The sequence below is a fragment of the Primulina tabacum genome, chromosome 15 (assembly GCF_025594145.1).
Source record: "Primulina tabacum isolate GXHZ01 chromosome 15, ASM2559414v2, whole genome shotgun sequence".
In the NCBI taxonomy this organism is placed as follows: Eukaryota; Viridiplantae; Streptophyta; class Magnoliopsida; order Lamiales; family Gesneriaceae; genus Primulina; species Primulina tabacum.
In genome coordinates, this window is record NC_134564.1 from 32852858 (window position 1) to 32867812 (window position 14955).

General features: G+C 33.5%; 2 protein-coding genes across 2 annotated transcripts; one reads left to right on the plus strand and one right to left on the minus strand.

Moving 5' to 3' along the window:
* Window positions 1-1440: 1440 nt before the first annotated feature.
* On the plus strand, window positions 1441-10545 carry LOC142527746 (phosphate transporter PHO1-like). Its single transcript, XM_075632661.1, has 15 exons — window positions 1441-1735; window positions 2322-2417; window positions 2714-2927; window positions 3504-3840; window positions 5162-5210; window positions 5387-5458; window positions 5865-5994; window positions 6380-6488; window positions 8139-8388; window positions 8556-8660; window positions 8866-8910; window positions 9005-9157; window positions 9476-9754; window positions 9854-9990; window positions 10095-10545. Exons 1-15 carry the CDS (start codon window positions 1499-1501, stop codon window positions 10183-10185), a joined length of 2304 nt encoding a protein of 767 aa, XP_075488776.1. The 5' UTR covers window positions 1441-1498; the 3' UTR covers window positions 10186-10545.
* An 85-nt stretch (window positions 10546-10630) lies between these two features.
* Window positions 10631-14766, minus strand: LOC142527630 (long-chain-alcohol oxidase FAO1-like). Its single transcript, XM_075632475.1, has 3 exons — window positions 14498-14766; window positions 14151-14423; window positions 10631-12541 (listed from the first exon to the last, which is right to left on the minus strand). The coding sequence occupies exons 1-3, from the start codon at window positions 14705-14707 to the stop codon at window positions 10790-10792; spliced, it is 2235 nt and encodes a 744-aa protein (XP_075488590.1). The 5' UTR covers window positions 14708-14766; the 3' UTR covers window positions 10631-10789.
* Window positions 14767-14955: the final 189 nt, after the last annotated feature.

Genomic DNA, 14955 nt, shown 5'->3' on the forward strand with positions numbered 1-14955 from the left:
GTGTCCAAAGGTAAGTCGTGTTAGTCGTCCCACATCGGTTGGATAAATTACCTGAGAGTTGTATATATTGTCTTGGATAATCCTCCCTCCTTGAGCTAGCTTTTAAGGTTGAGTTAGGTCCAAGTTCCAATCTTAAAATCTGAGAGTACAAATGCTTTGGTTAACATCAAGAAAACAAAAAGTTGATGTAAGTATATTTGAAATTGGTGGCAATGCTAGTATCTTAGCAGCCTAAGATCAATTAATCTGGTGAGTGGGACTTCAATTTTATAAATAAAGTAGAGCAAAATTAGTTATTTGTTGGTATAATATATCCACCAACCTTTTATGCCACGTTTAAAGGGTTCACTTCCTCCTACCCTTTTTCAGTTTCTTAATCAGGAATATACTCTGCTGAGACTGCTTTAGCCAAAGAATTATTCCATTCGGGAGATTTTAGTGGAATCCGAGGCGTGGGGATGGAATTTTCACGAACTCAGCCTATAAACGTACATAATCTTTCAAGTCTACCATAATATAAAATACTTTTATTTTTCAAGAATATTAAAAATGATATGATCAACAACTTAAAAAATATATATTTATTATTATTATAGCTAATATACTCGAATGCCGTGTTTGTATGGAAGGAATTGGGTTTGTGAGAGTTTTCAAATCACAGGAGTTGAAATGTATGGATTTTAGATTACTAGTTAGGTTGAAGAGTGAATTTCAAATTCTTCATTGTAGTTTTGAGCCAAATGTATACGACTGATTTGATATGTGGATTTCAAATCAAATCCACTCAAATCCGAATGCATATATATACATGTGAATGAATTGAAATGGTAGCTAGAAATGGTCAGATATAGTTTACCTTTAACTTTTATTTTGACTTCTTTCAGATAAGATAGCCTTAGTTATATCTCGCCGAGCTCCCAATCTTTCAACATTTCAAAAAAAAAAAAAAAGGAAATTTTCCCATGACTGCAAGTATAGTATGTATGTATTTAAATGCTCAGGTCAAATCATACGTAGGACTTTTGCGACAAATAGCATACGAAAGCCCGATCGATCTTCGTAGGTTTCCGTTCTTTGCAAGCTTCGCTAACTATATATATACCCGAAAATATGCTCTAGTATCTAGTCTTGACGTAATAAAATAATCCAAAAATGAAAAACAAAGTAAACCCTCAAATACTAGATATTATAAACCTTTACGAATCAGTTATGTAAAGATAACTAATCACCTCAAAAAATGAGAGAGATCAGGGCAAGGGTTATCCCTCGCACACTAAGGAAAACAAAGGAAATGGACAATAGTCAAGTTTGACCATTATCAAATGAGAGAGCCGAAAAATTTGTAACAGTACTAATTGTTTTCGTGAATGTGTTTTCCACTCCTTTATATATATATATATATATATATACACACACACACACACACACACACAACTAAAATCCCACTTTGATGCCAATAAGCTCTCCTTTCTCCCCCTCATCCTCTTCTTCATAAAACATGGTAAAATTCTCCAAAGAACTTGAGGCACAACTCATCCCAGAATGGAAAGATGCATTTGTAAATTATTGGCAATTGAAGAAACATGTCAAGAAGATTAAGTTGGCAAGAAAACCAAGACATGTTCCGCACATCAACTATGATTATGGGGCATCCATTTTCGACCCTGTTCGGATTCTAATGAATAAAGTCTCCGGCTGGATGAAAAACAAAGACGAGGACCCCCAGATTATCCAGGTAAATTACTATTGAAAAGACATTATACATCCATATATACGTATATATATGTACATATTTAGTGTTCATCATTGGTAGTAATATTCATAAAGTTTTTCACATTTCGTATTGGAATGCAATTTGTTCAAATATGATAGTTTCTTTTGTAAGCAGTACTGGTGAAAAAAGGTGGCAGAAAATGTGAGTATTAGATGAATTTCGGTGACACACGTATGCACCTTGTTTTACAAAGTTTAGTGAAATTTCACCTAAAATAGAAAACAAGGCAATAAATTAATATGTCACCGTATCAATGATGGCTACGGAAATGGTATTTGATTTTTTTTATTACAATTTTTTTTTCTTATTTCAAGAAATTAAATATTTTATTGAAATGGTTTTTTTTCCCCATATCATTTTACTTTTTTAAAGAAAATTTAATTTTTTATTGTGACAAAATTAAAAATTTTGATTCAGATAAACTATGCGCGTGATACGTAGGTAAAATAACCATGGGAATTTTATTTTATAGTTTTAATAAATAATTAAACACCCACAATTGTTTTTCTTATTAAATACCATTATTTTATTTTTGTTTGAATTGCAGGTGAAAAGTAAAATTAGCGTAGGAGAAGACGGAGAGGAGGAGGATGTTGAAGTCTACGAAACTGAACTTGTTCAGCTTTTCTCTCAAGAAGACGAGGTGATGTCATTAATAAAATAGACATATTTAATTTCGTATAACTTTATTTCACGTGAATTTTTACAACTATAATTTGTTTGGAGAAAACCATATTTGAATATTTTGAGATATAAAACATTAATAATAAAAAAAGAAATAAAGTATTTCATTTCAGAATATTCATGTGTAAAAAACGAAATTTGTCTGCAAAGCTTGCGTCTTACATTCAAATGAAATTTTGTATCGTGAATCGAATCTTACCTAATTATCAAAGTGGTGTCCAATACTCGAGTTTTGCATGTTGTCTGATTTTATAGGTTAAGATGTTCTTTGAGATGTTGGATGACGAGCTTAACAAAGTAAACCAATTTTACAAGACCAGAGAAAGCGAATTTCTTGAAAGGGGAGAGATTTTGAATACGCAACTTCAAATATTACTAGACCTCAAGCGGGTTCTCGAGGAATGGCGCCGGAAAAACGTGAAACGCTTCTCTCGGTCGAACTCGTCTGATCTAAATTCTGAATTTTCTGGTGAGTTAATATTTTATGTAGCTTGTACGAGCCCCCACCCTGTGGGCTAGTGCAAGACATTAGTGAGTTTGGTCGAATAGGCTCGTGAAATTGCTAAGCCAAATATGGGTTTTCATGACAATCTCAGCGATTTATATTATTCTATATATTAAGTTGACATCTTGATATCATCCCTGGTTGAGTTCAATTATCCAACTATGGTTCTATCATAAATGCAAAAATTATAACTCTGATTAAATTCAGGATGTAAATAAAAGTTTTGAGCTATGACCAAATCTTGATAAAGTTAGAAATAAATATTAATAGATTTTATTTGAAAGGAAGTAGTTTGTACTTTACAAAAGCTTCTTTTTTCCAGAAATATTATTTGTGGATATGATAAAAGAAATACTTATTTAATATCAAACTCTGTGTTTGGAATGCAACAAATTAAACGTCTGGTAGTGTAGCAGAAGATACAAAGTCATTTAAAATAAATGGAAATTTGAAAACTTCACCGTTTGCTATATTTATGAATACAAAAACAAAGTGTGCATCACACCTCTCGATCGGTTCCTTACATCATCGTTTTGTCAGAAAGCCATAGCGACTACTGTGCTAGCCTAACAGATTCACAGACAGACGATGTCATTGAAACGTTGGAGAAAAATGGCATTAATTTCGTAAACACGGCCACGCGAGAAAAGTCGAAAAAAGGGAAGCCGAAAATGAGGGTGAGGATCGACATCCCGGCAACGACACCAACTCGAACGATAGCCGCCGTGACGTCGATGCTTTGGGAGGATGTGGTAAACAACCCTAAGAAGGAAGGAGGAGAGTATATAAACAGAAAGAAGATACAATGCGCTGAAAAGATGATACGAGGGGCATTTGTGGAATTATATAAAGGCCTTGGCTTGCTGAAAAAATACAGGTTCTCCCAAACTTTTTTAACTTATTTGACATTATATTATAAAATGAAAATAGCTGTTCAGGGATAGAAAGGTAAATGCGTCCAATTTATTATTTTTTTAGATTATATGTAGTTTTATTACTTAATTTTTTTGAAATATATATACTCAAGGATCGATCTACGGTGGATCAAACTATATATGGGTAAATTACCTGGATAAAAATCCATTTTTTTGTTAATTTTGTAGTTAAAATTCATATGGAAATACACAAAAAATTTTGTGATACGGTCTTACGAGTCAATTTTGTGAGAAAAATTTCTTTTTGGACCACTCATGAAAAAATATTACTTATAATTGAATATGAATAGCGTTGACGATTCGTGAGATCGTCTCACAGAAAACCTACTAATGAAAATAACTAAAACCCTTGATGTTACTGAATTTCTAACTGAAATCATCTAATTGTCAAAATTTTAAGGTAGACCTACTTTTTAAGCCCTCATATGTGAAATTTAAGTAGTACTTATTATTGTAAATATGAATAGAATTGATCCGTCTCATAGATAAAAATTCGTGAAACCCTCTCAGTTCTCACAAAAAACTTACTAACGGAAATAACTAACACCCTTGATGTTACTAAATTTCTAGCTGAAATCGATCTATTTGTTAAATTTATACGGTACACTTATATATGAAATTTAATTTTAAAAAAAAAATTGTAGCACAAAATTTTAAAAAAAAAATTTACAAAGGGTTTTGCTAAAATTGAGGAAGAAAAAAAAACATAAAATAAATTTTATATTTTAATGAAAAAAACATATCATTTTTTTTTACTTTTCTTACTTTAATTTCTCATATAATTTAATACCTGATCATATAAAAAGGATGTTTACTATATAAAAAAAAAATTTTGCCGGTAGGGAATTTAATTTTAATTAAAAATTACGTGGAGATTTCAGTTAAATGATATTTTTTTGAATTTTATTTTGAACACTTATACTTCAACATTATAACGTGTCATATGGGAAAGATCTCTCAACCGTTGCAAATCAATTAATTAATACTTATTTGGTAATGTCACATGATCTTTCACACTCAAACAAAACAAACTTATTTGGGTATGAAAAATGTCCTTGCGGGCTTCAACTTCCAATATAAACAAACAAGTATTGAACGTAATAAACTTCATTGCTAAACAAACAAGTATCATGTGTACATCGAAAAATAGCAACCGTGAGTTCCGTTGTAATAAAAAGATTTAATTGGTACTAGTTAAAACCGCAAAGTTTGTGCTTAATCTTTGTGTTGGCGTGTTCTAAAATTTGTTTCTATTTTTGGCAGCTCACTGAATATGGTGGCCTTCACAAAGATACTCAAGAAATTTGACAAAGTAAGCACTCGAAAATATGAAACATTTGACAAATTTGAATAGATTTACGCTACATTATGGAGATATCTTGAATAGGTGGAATATGTATCACACAATTTCCTTTTTACAGATCATTTCAATAACTTCCACTCAAAAAAAAATTAGGAGTTTTATTTGGTGTTTAATTTCATCTACAGGTGTCAAATCAACAGGCATCGGCAAGTTACCTCAGAGTAGTGAAAAGGGCGCATTTCATTAGTTCAGATAAGGTAACATAACATGCCATTATAATGTTAGATAAAACTATATATATGCTTGCTGCGAGAAACTTGTTAAATCAAGTTGCTATATAATTCCATTATAGTCATTGTATACGTTCAGATATCAATTTTAAATTAACGAGAGAAAATGCATTTGAAATGAAATGCAGTTCTCATCGTGTTATGATACACCAAGAATCTAGAGGTGACTAGACTGCATGTAATACTTTGCTCTTCATAGTATATATATCTCATTGTTTATGCAATCAAACCGGCTTTAATAATGTTATGTCACAAGTGCAACTAGACTGTATAATGAGCTCTTATAATGAATGAACTCGACTTTGAATCAATTATTAATATTTCCTTTTTCTTGCTCATGTATCGTAATTGTAATTTTTTTTTTCATGAAAAGATTGTGAGACTAATGGACGAGGTGGAGACCTTGTTCACGCAGAACTTTACAAACAGTGATAGGAAAAAGGCCATGAAGTTCTTGAAACCCCAACAAAACGCTGAATCTCACATGGTTACATTTTTCGTCGGTAAGAACAAACATGCGACATTTTTTTTTAAAATTTGTGTTTGGACAATTGGACCCATCCATCTTGGCATGCATATATATATATATATATATATATATGTATGTATGTATATATATATATGTATGTATGTATGTATGTATGTATGTATGTATGTATTAAATTAGTGGTTTTAGAATTAAAATATAATATTTTGCTAGTATTGGGACCAAATAATTATTATTTTATACCTGAAGATCTCAAGACATTGAAGTTTATTGATATTGATACATTTAAAAAAAAACAAATTATGCAAGTGTGTTGTAAATAATTAAATGCAATGTAAAATCTTCTTTCACTCTAACTGTAACTTTTGTGGGTAATTTTTTGAATTCTTGTAAATTTTCAGGTTTATTTACAGGTTGTTTTGTAACATTATTCAGTGTATACGCAATATTGGCACATGTAAGCGGCATGTTCTCCCCTGTTTACATGGAAACCGTATACCCTATTTTCAGGTAATTGATATTTCCATTTCTTCGCGTGTTTATTGTATTCTTTAATATTTGTTATTAAGCAAGTCGGTGTCATATTATCATTTTCGAATATCCAGAACTTTATGAAATTATAATGAAATTCTTTTTGTCTCAATCTATAATTTTCCAAAATGTGTTGCTTACCAAGATTTGGATTTGGAATTTGACATAAATTTAAAATATAGGTTTGAGAAAGATAAATTATATAAAATGGTGTTTAATAAGGATTCTTTTTAGAATGACTGCTTAGGTTTGAAAGTATTCACATTATTAGGAATCAAATGGTCAAATGATATTAACTTCAAGCACAGAAGTTAAGGAAAATTATACAGTAAATGGTCAATGGTCAAAAAATAGGTCTCTTGTGAGACGGTCTCACGAATCTTTATCTGTGAGACGGGTCAATCCTATCGATATTCACAATAAAAAGTAATACTCTTAGCATAAAAAATAATATTTTTTCATTGATGACCCAAATAAGATATCCGTCGCACAAAATATGACCCGTGAGACCGTCTCACACAAGTTTTTGCCATTATCAAATGATATTAACTTCACATGTTATATAATATTATGTTTTTCAGTTTTCTTAGAAGAGTGTCATTAATTTGTTATTATTATTGTTATGTATAGAATTTTAAAATATATATTTTAATAGAAATTTAATATAAATATTTTTAACATGTCTAAAAAATAATTACTTTTTTAATTAAAATTTATTCATATAATAAATGACAAAAAATCTGAATTTTTAAAAATGTTTGTTTATTCTTTAAAATTTTGATAAACAAAATAATATAATTTTTTTAAATATTTTTATATAATTTTTATTTATAGCAGTTCCGTTTAACCAAGATAATAAGTCAATTTAACGACAAAATATTGTTATCATCATTTGAGGGTTATTTCAAATGACATTAATATTTTGATACAAAAATTTTTGATAATAATATTTAAAATTTAAGGCAAAAACTTGTGTGAGACGGTCTCATGAGTCGTATTTTGTGAGACGGATCTCTTATTTTGGTCATCCACGAAAAAATATTACTTTTTATTTTTAATATCGATAGGGTTGACCCGTAGATTCGTGAGATCGTCTCACAAGAGACCTATTCAAAATTTAAATATATTCATTATATTAAATCAATAATTTTAAATCATTATTCAAACATTAATACTTACTAATTTTAATCATTAATTATATAAAATAACACTTCGTGCGATCACGGGTAAAATACTAGTTAATGCTAAATAAAGCATATTCACTGAGAAAAAAACTAATCTAAATTCCCATTGAAAAAGGACATCGTTCCAATTTACCAAAAAGATTTTAGAAAACTAGATGAAAAATTACTTGTAATTCGTAAATATGTAATCGGTTGCGACGAAGACGTATAATTGTCAACTAGGAGACCAATAAGTTCTCAATTAGAAAACAGAGAATTAAATATGGGCTAATAGTATAAAGTGAAAAGAAAATGGGCTGAACCAATATTGGGTATTAGGAATGGGCCGGCCCAGGCTAAAACCCAGGGTAGACCCCGCCCAGACTAAAATGGCAATTTTTTTGTTTCGACCATGCTAGTAAATATCAATTCGGCTAAGCCTAAGAGAAAATGTGCAAATATGCAGCATGTTCGCATTGCTAAGCTTGCATTTGTTCATGTACGGATGCAACCTTTTCATGTGGAAGAACACGAGGATCAATCACAACTTCATCTTCGAATTTCAACCATGCACGGCCCTCAAGTATAGGGATGCTTTCCTCATCTGCACTTGTTTGATGACAGCAGTAGTGGGAGCAATGATCATTCATCTTATCCTACTCTCCACTGGTTTTTCTCCTCAAGAAGTCGATATGATCCCCGGAATTCTGTTACTGGTTAGTATGACCTTGAGTACCAGCCATGCTTATAAGTTCTATAAACGAAATGAGTGCAAGAACTAATGGTTTGTTTTGATTTTATGATCTAGTGCTGATACATGTGTTGCCGTTTCGACTTAATTCATTTTGGTCTAACATGTAACATGTTCATCTTTGTGTTTCAGTTATTCGTCCTCCTCTTGGTGTGCCCATTTAACATATTTTATCGTTCAACGCGGTTTTGCTTCCTGAGAGTTGTACGGAACATTGTTTGCTCTCCATTTTACAAGGTAATTGTAAGTAAAACGATATATATATTTTTTTCATAGGAAGAAAAGATTTCGTTACAATTGAGTCTCGAACCCGAGACCTCGTCCTATCTTTAGAACCTTCGTGCTGGCTGGACTATAAATCATCGGCAAGTAAAACAATATATTGGTTATATACTTGTTATTCTCCATCCAAAAATATGTGACAAATGAAAATGATGTGCAGGTTTTGATGGCAGACTTCTTCATGGCAGACCAACTCACAAGTCAGGTAGTCTTCAGGTTGGCATATATTGCTAACACATGATTTTAACCATTTCAAGTCTCAAAATAAATGGAAGTGATATTTTGAATTTATCTCATAGATTACACTATTAAGACACATGGAATCAGCAGCCTGCTATTTTCTTGCTGGAAGCTTCAAAACACACCAGTATGAAACTTGTAAATCGGGAAAATTTTATAGGGAGCTTGCTTATGTTATTTCGTTTGCTCCTTACTACTGGCGTGCAATGCAGGTAAGACAGTTACCATCATGTTATCTTACCTGCAGAAAATTTGCAATATAACCTGATCATTTCTCTTCTAAACTCAAAGATAGAATCAGAATTTTCATCTCCGAAAGTCGGTGTAATTACTTACTTTAGATCAGAAGTCGAAAAGAAGAATCAAATTCAAAAGACTAGTTTATTGAGTGGAAATCTCTTAAACTTACAAGCCACTCCATCATAACTTGGAGTGGATGTGGGACATGTAACACTATAACTCTCATATCATGCTTGACTAAATTGTGTTTCTTTTTTATTTTTTGAAAAAAACAAACAAATTTTTTTTAGTGTGCTCGGAGATGGTTTGATGAATCCAATTCAGATCAATTGGCTAATCTTGGGAAGTATGTCTCGGCCATGGTGGCAGCCGGGGCTAGGCTGACTTATGCTAGGGAACCATCAAATCTGTGGATGATAATTGTGTTGTTAACTTCGATGGTGGCCACGGTTTATCAGCTGTACTGGGATTACATCAAAGATTGGGGTATTTTTGATCCAAAATCCAAGAATCCATGGCTAAGAGACGATCTGATATTGAAAAACAAAGGAGTTTACTATGTATCAATTGTGAGCTCATCTTTCTTTTGTTCCTTCTTGGTTGCTAAGATAGTTAAGTTGCTGTCTTTGAATTTTTGTGTATTCTGATGTACGAAACGCGACTTTCAGGCATTGAATCTTGTCCTGAGAATAGCATGGGTGGAGTCTGTGATGCATTTCAATATTGGGGCATTCAAGTCACATTTACTCGATTTTTTCCTAGCTTCATTGGAGGTCATCAGGCGTGGACATTGGAACTACTATAGGTACAAATTTTGAAGCATTATGTTTTCAAAATTTTTTTTGAGGGAAAATATGTTCTCTAAGGAGCATTTTGTTTAAACTAACTTTATATTATTTGATTACATAGACTGGAAAATGAGCATCTGAACAATGTTGGGAAATTCAGAGCTGTGAAGACAGTTCCCTTACCCTTTCGGGAGACGGATTCCGATGGATGAACTTTACCAGCAGCACCTTTTATTGACATATCAAAAAGACCTGGCAGGAAGGTCGTTCAAGACTTTTCCCCATTCATCAAGGGAACCCAAAATCGTCTTGTGATCGAGGAATGTACCACTGTGTACCAAGAAGTGAGCGCTATTGCTCCATCTGAAGCTGATCAAGTAGGCAAGGCTGCAAGTGTGTCCATCTTCATTTGGGAAGTTCCAACCAGAGTTTGATTATACAAGTGTATATCATGCACAAAACATCCAATATATTCAAGCCGTTAGTTGACTCAAATTGTTCCTCGAAATTTCAATGTCGCAAATTGTTTATAAAAGCAATGCAAAAATTCCTTTTGATTATATTTTAGTCAATGTCTGTGGTATCAAATCTAGTCTTAAGACAAAAATTGTTTGATTGTTTTTGGAAATTTGAGAAATGTGCGACATTTTCATATTAAAATGGAAAAAAATATATAAATATGATATATAATTCTATATTTTATTTCAAATAAAATCGTTCCATATTTTTCACTCTTTTCATAATACAAAAACAAGCAATTATTTCAAACAATTACAACAAGCTTCTTTGTATGGCGTCAATAGGAAACATGCTGAATCAACCATCTCTAAACCTCTCGTTCTGCAACATCTCTGCAATCTTGTTTGATATGCAATATGAAGTAGACTGAATGGTGATCATAGGATTGACGCCGACGGCACCAGGAAGAACACTGGCATCAGAAACAAACAGTCCCGATGCATCCCAACTCTCTCCATTTTCATCAACTGCACCCGCCTTTTCACTGACTCCCATTCGGCAACTTCCCATTTGATGAGCAGAACAATACGTCGCCCACTTCTCTGCTAATGACTTTGGCCCTTCAGGGGCGACAACGGTGTCAAGAAACTTGTTAACTTCATTTTCTGTAATACCTTTGCATTTTAGCCTCTGTCCATCACTTTGATGTGTTCCTACTTCAATGGCTCCGGCAGCTATCAAAATTTTCAAACATCGCCGCAGTCCCATCTTAATGTTTTCTTTATCGAGTTTGGAAAGATTATAACTTATTCTTCCCTCTGATTTAACTTCACCGGTTCCTCTGTCTCTGATCATTGAGAAAAGATGAGCGGTTCTTGCATACTTTATGATCCGGTTTTTCATATCGATTCCTGATTCCCATGGACATAGTGCTGCATATGAGCCAGGTCCAAGTATAGGACATTCAATAATTGCTCTAGGATTTGATTTGTCTTCCCCAACTTTGTGCACTGAAGTGATTATACCTCCTTCGTAAACTTTTCCCTCGATTTCTGAACTTGCTTCGGGGAAGTAACCCCATGCCAATAGCACCGGATGAAGATGGAGATTCCGACCAATGTGTCTATTTTTCAAGCCACTTGAAATCATCAAAGGTGGTGTCAAGAGCGAACCACAAGCAGATATAGTGACTTTGGCCTCTATTTGAATGTTCTTTTTGATGTCTGGATTAGTACTACTCGCAAGAACTCCCAAGCATCTCTTCCGCCTAGTGCCTGATCCACATGTGTTCTTTTCAAGTATGAATCGTTCGGCTTTGCATCCCGAAATGATCACCGCCCCTCCGTTCACTGCATCAACCAGCCAAGTTGTGTCTGTTCCTCTCTTGTCTCCTCTAATGCAACCAAAGCAACAAGAACCACAAAAGTGACTTTCTGACGAATTTCTTGACACGTAATCAGCTTCAAGACCAAGATTTTCACAACCTTTACGCAGAATATGATTCTGGAAACCCTCCTTGAGACACTTGTCTGTCACGCCAATTCTGTCACAAACTTTGTTCATTGCAGAAACATATTCAAAGCTTGAAAACAGTGGAAGCTTATGCTTAGTCGCCCATTCTTTCAGCACAAAATCTGGTGTTTTAATGCTGGCCGACCAGTTAACGGCAGAACCGCCTCCAACTGTTGATCCTGCAAGAACCATCATTTTCCCATCAAGGGTGGCTAGAATTCCTCCTGACTCATACATCTCATTCATGGAAGGCCCTTCAAGAGACGAATAGTCCATTTTCGTGAAGTAATTTCCTTTCTCGAGCACAATCACTTTTAGTCCTGCACCAGAAAGAACAGCTGCTGCAACACCTCCACCACAGCCAGAACCAACAATCACCACATCACATTGGATCTTGTAGAGGTCATATTCACCATTTTCTGTCACCTCGAGGCCTTTTTCTCTCAAGGAATCGGCGAATGTGGACTCCGTTTCACTCATGGTTTCCACAATTCCTTTCTCTAGAGGCCTGTTCTTAGGCGTACTGTTGGAGTTTTCATCAATATCAACATTATAGTCCATAGCTTTCCATGCAGGATTCTTTGAATCTTTTCCGACCTATGAATATTATAACGATCAGGTTAATTGAAGTGGAATGCTTGCATGCAGGTGATTCTTAATCATGGAAATGACATTGGTATATGTAAATTTCTAGATCCAAAAATATTATATTAAAAATCTAAATAGTTAGATGGAGACGGGGAAACTAAATATTATGTTTCAATTTTCTATGCCGCTTCTGTTTTATTTATTTAATATCTAAGCATGTATATTATTATGTATCATTCAACTATTTTACTAGTGATTACGAGTCATTTCATATCTGTGCTTGCTTGAGGTGACTGCTTACTATTTCCCTTGAAATATGTATGTGTTTCAGATAGGTAAGCCATGAGAAGAAGCACTAACAAAGAGACGAATATGCAAAGTGGCCAGAAGAAATAAATAACCCGACCCACGCTCATGATCCCCAGCTTACCCATGGGCCAAAGATGACGAGTACTGAGCTCGGAATGCGGGAATTCACAAATATAGACTCATTTTTCCGATTGTAACTAAACTATTTGGGCAAAAACTTGTGTGAGACGGTCTCACATGTTGTATTTTGTGAGACGGATATCTTATTTGGGTTATCCATGAAAGAGTATTACTTTTTATGCTAAGAGTATTACTTTTTATTGTGAATATAGGTAGAGTTAACTAAATATTCGTGAGACCGTCTCTCAATAGACCTGCTCAACTATTAGTTAGTACATGAAAATGCAAAAAAAAGTTGTACCCATTGCTAAAATTGTAACCTAAAAATGGTCCAAAGAAACAGCTAGAAACCAAAGAATTATGTAAAAAAAATTAAATTTTGCATTACATATTAACCAAGGTTTATATAATTCCTAGATTTTAAAATGTGAACAGTTTCATTTGTTTCTTTAGATGGTCTATTTTTATGATACACTTTTGTTGAGAAACCCCTAATAAAAATTTCCGACTAATTGCACCAGACCTAATGTGAAACTGTGAAAAGCATAAAACCTTCCAAAAAATATTAATAGGCTAATTTTTAAAATAAAACACGTTTGATCACTGTGTTAAAAAAACTGAACCTTATTTGTAAGTGATTTATATATGATTTTTAGAACACAAAAAAGACGGTGTCACGAAATAATTTTGTGAGACAAATCTTCTATTTAGATCAAACTTATAACAGGTTTGTCCTTATTTCATAGTGCCAAATTTGCTGACAGTATGTGAATTAAATATTCAACTGACTAACGACACCACTTGGTATTCACACGACGATACGCTTCCACTGTTTTCATGTGAAAAAGCAAACCCTTCATGCTTTGGGCCACAAGAAATCTTCTACGGTAAAACATGACACCAGAGAAGATGAGATCTTGTGGGATCAAAGGGAAAAATAATCTGATAGATTGATTACCTGAGTGAAGCAGACAAATAAACAGATGAATTTTCTTGTTTTAAGTTTTTACTGGATTTCTGACTTTTTTTCATTTCAAATAAACATAAGAAGCTGATAGAATATTAATTAATTACCTGAGTGAAGAAGGCAAACAAACAGATGAATTTGCTTGTTTTAAGTTTTACTGGATTTCTGACTTTTATTCATTTCAAATAAACATAAGAAGCTGATAGAATATTAATTAATTACCTGAGTGAAGAAGGCAAACAAACAGATGAATTTGAGGAATACAAAAGCAAGCCTGATTGGAGTCAGCAGCCAATGCTTCATCCATTTCTGCAATACCCTCTCCCTTTTCTCAAGAGAAATCCTTGAAAACTTGTTCAGGTATGGCCATTCTTTGCCGAAACATAGGGCTCCACAGATCAGCAATGTCCCCACCCTCGTCGAAAGCGCTTTCAAAAGCAATTTCACCAATATCCTGGCTTCCCAGAAGCCCCTCTTCTGTATAATCTCAGCCACCTTCATAAAGAAAAGCAGAAAATAATCACCACCAAAAGTCCGTTTTGGATGGAATTCATGCAAGAAACTGTTACCTCATCGGGAACTGGATATTGAGCGCCCGAAGAATACTTGAAGAAAGACTGGATGTCCGGATTTGATCCATCTTGCGGAGAATTATGTAGTGGGGGTACAAGGATTTCACAGATACTGGCGAGTGTCTCCATTTCTGAAGGCGGAAGGCCATGACTGTATTTGGCTTCTCTTGTTCCACCTCTCAGTAATGGATGACACTGTCTCCCCATGTTCTTAATTTTCCCCTCTCTAATTCTCTGATTTCCGTTGAGTGCGTATGAAATATGTAACCTAGTATTTGACTTGCTATATATTGAAATAATATTGTGCGAATAAATAAATTATGGATACATTTAAATCTAAATATGTGGTTTTCAATTGACCAAACATATTTTTGGTGGAAAAATTGCGATTTTGGTCTATTATATAATTTATATTTGTTTTCTGACCTTTCGATTCTTGAATTCATATTGAATTG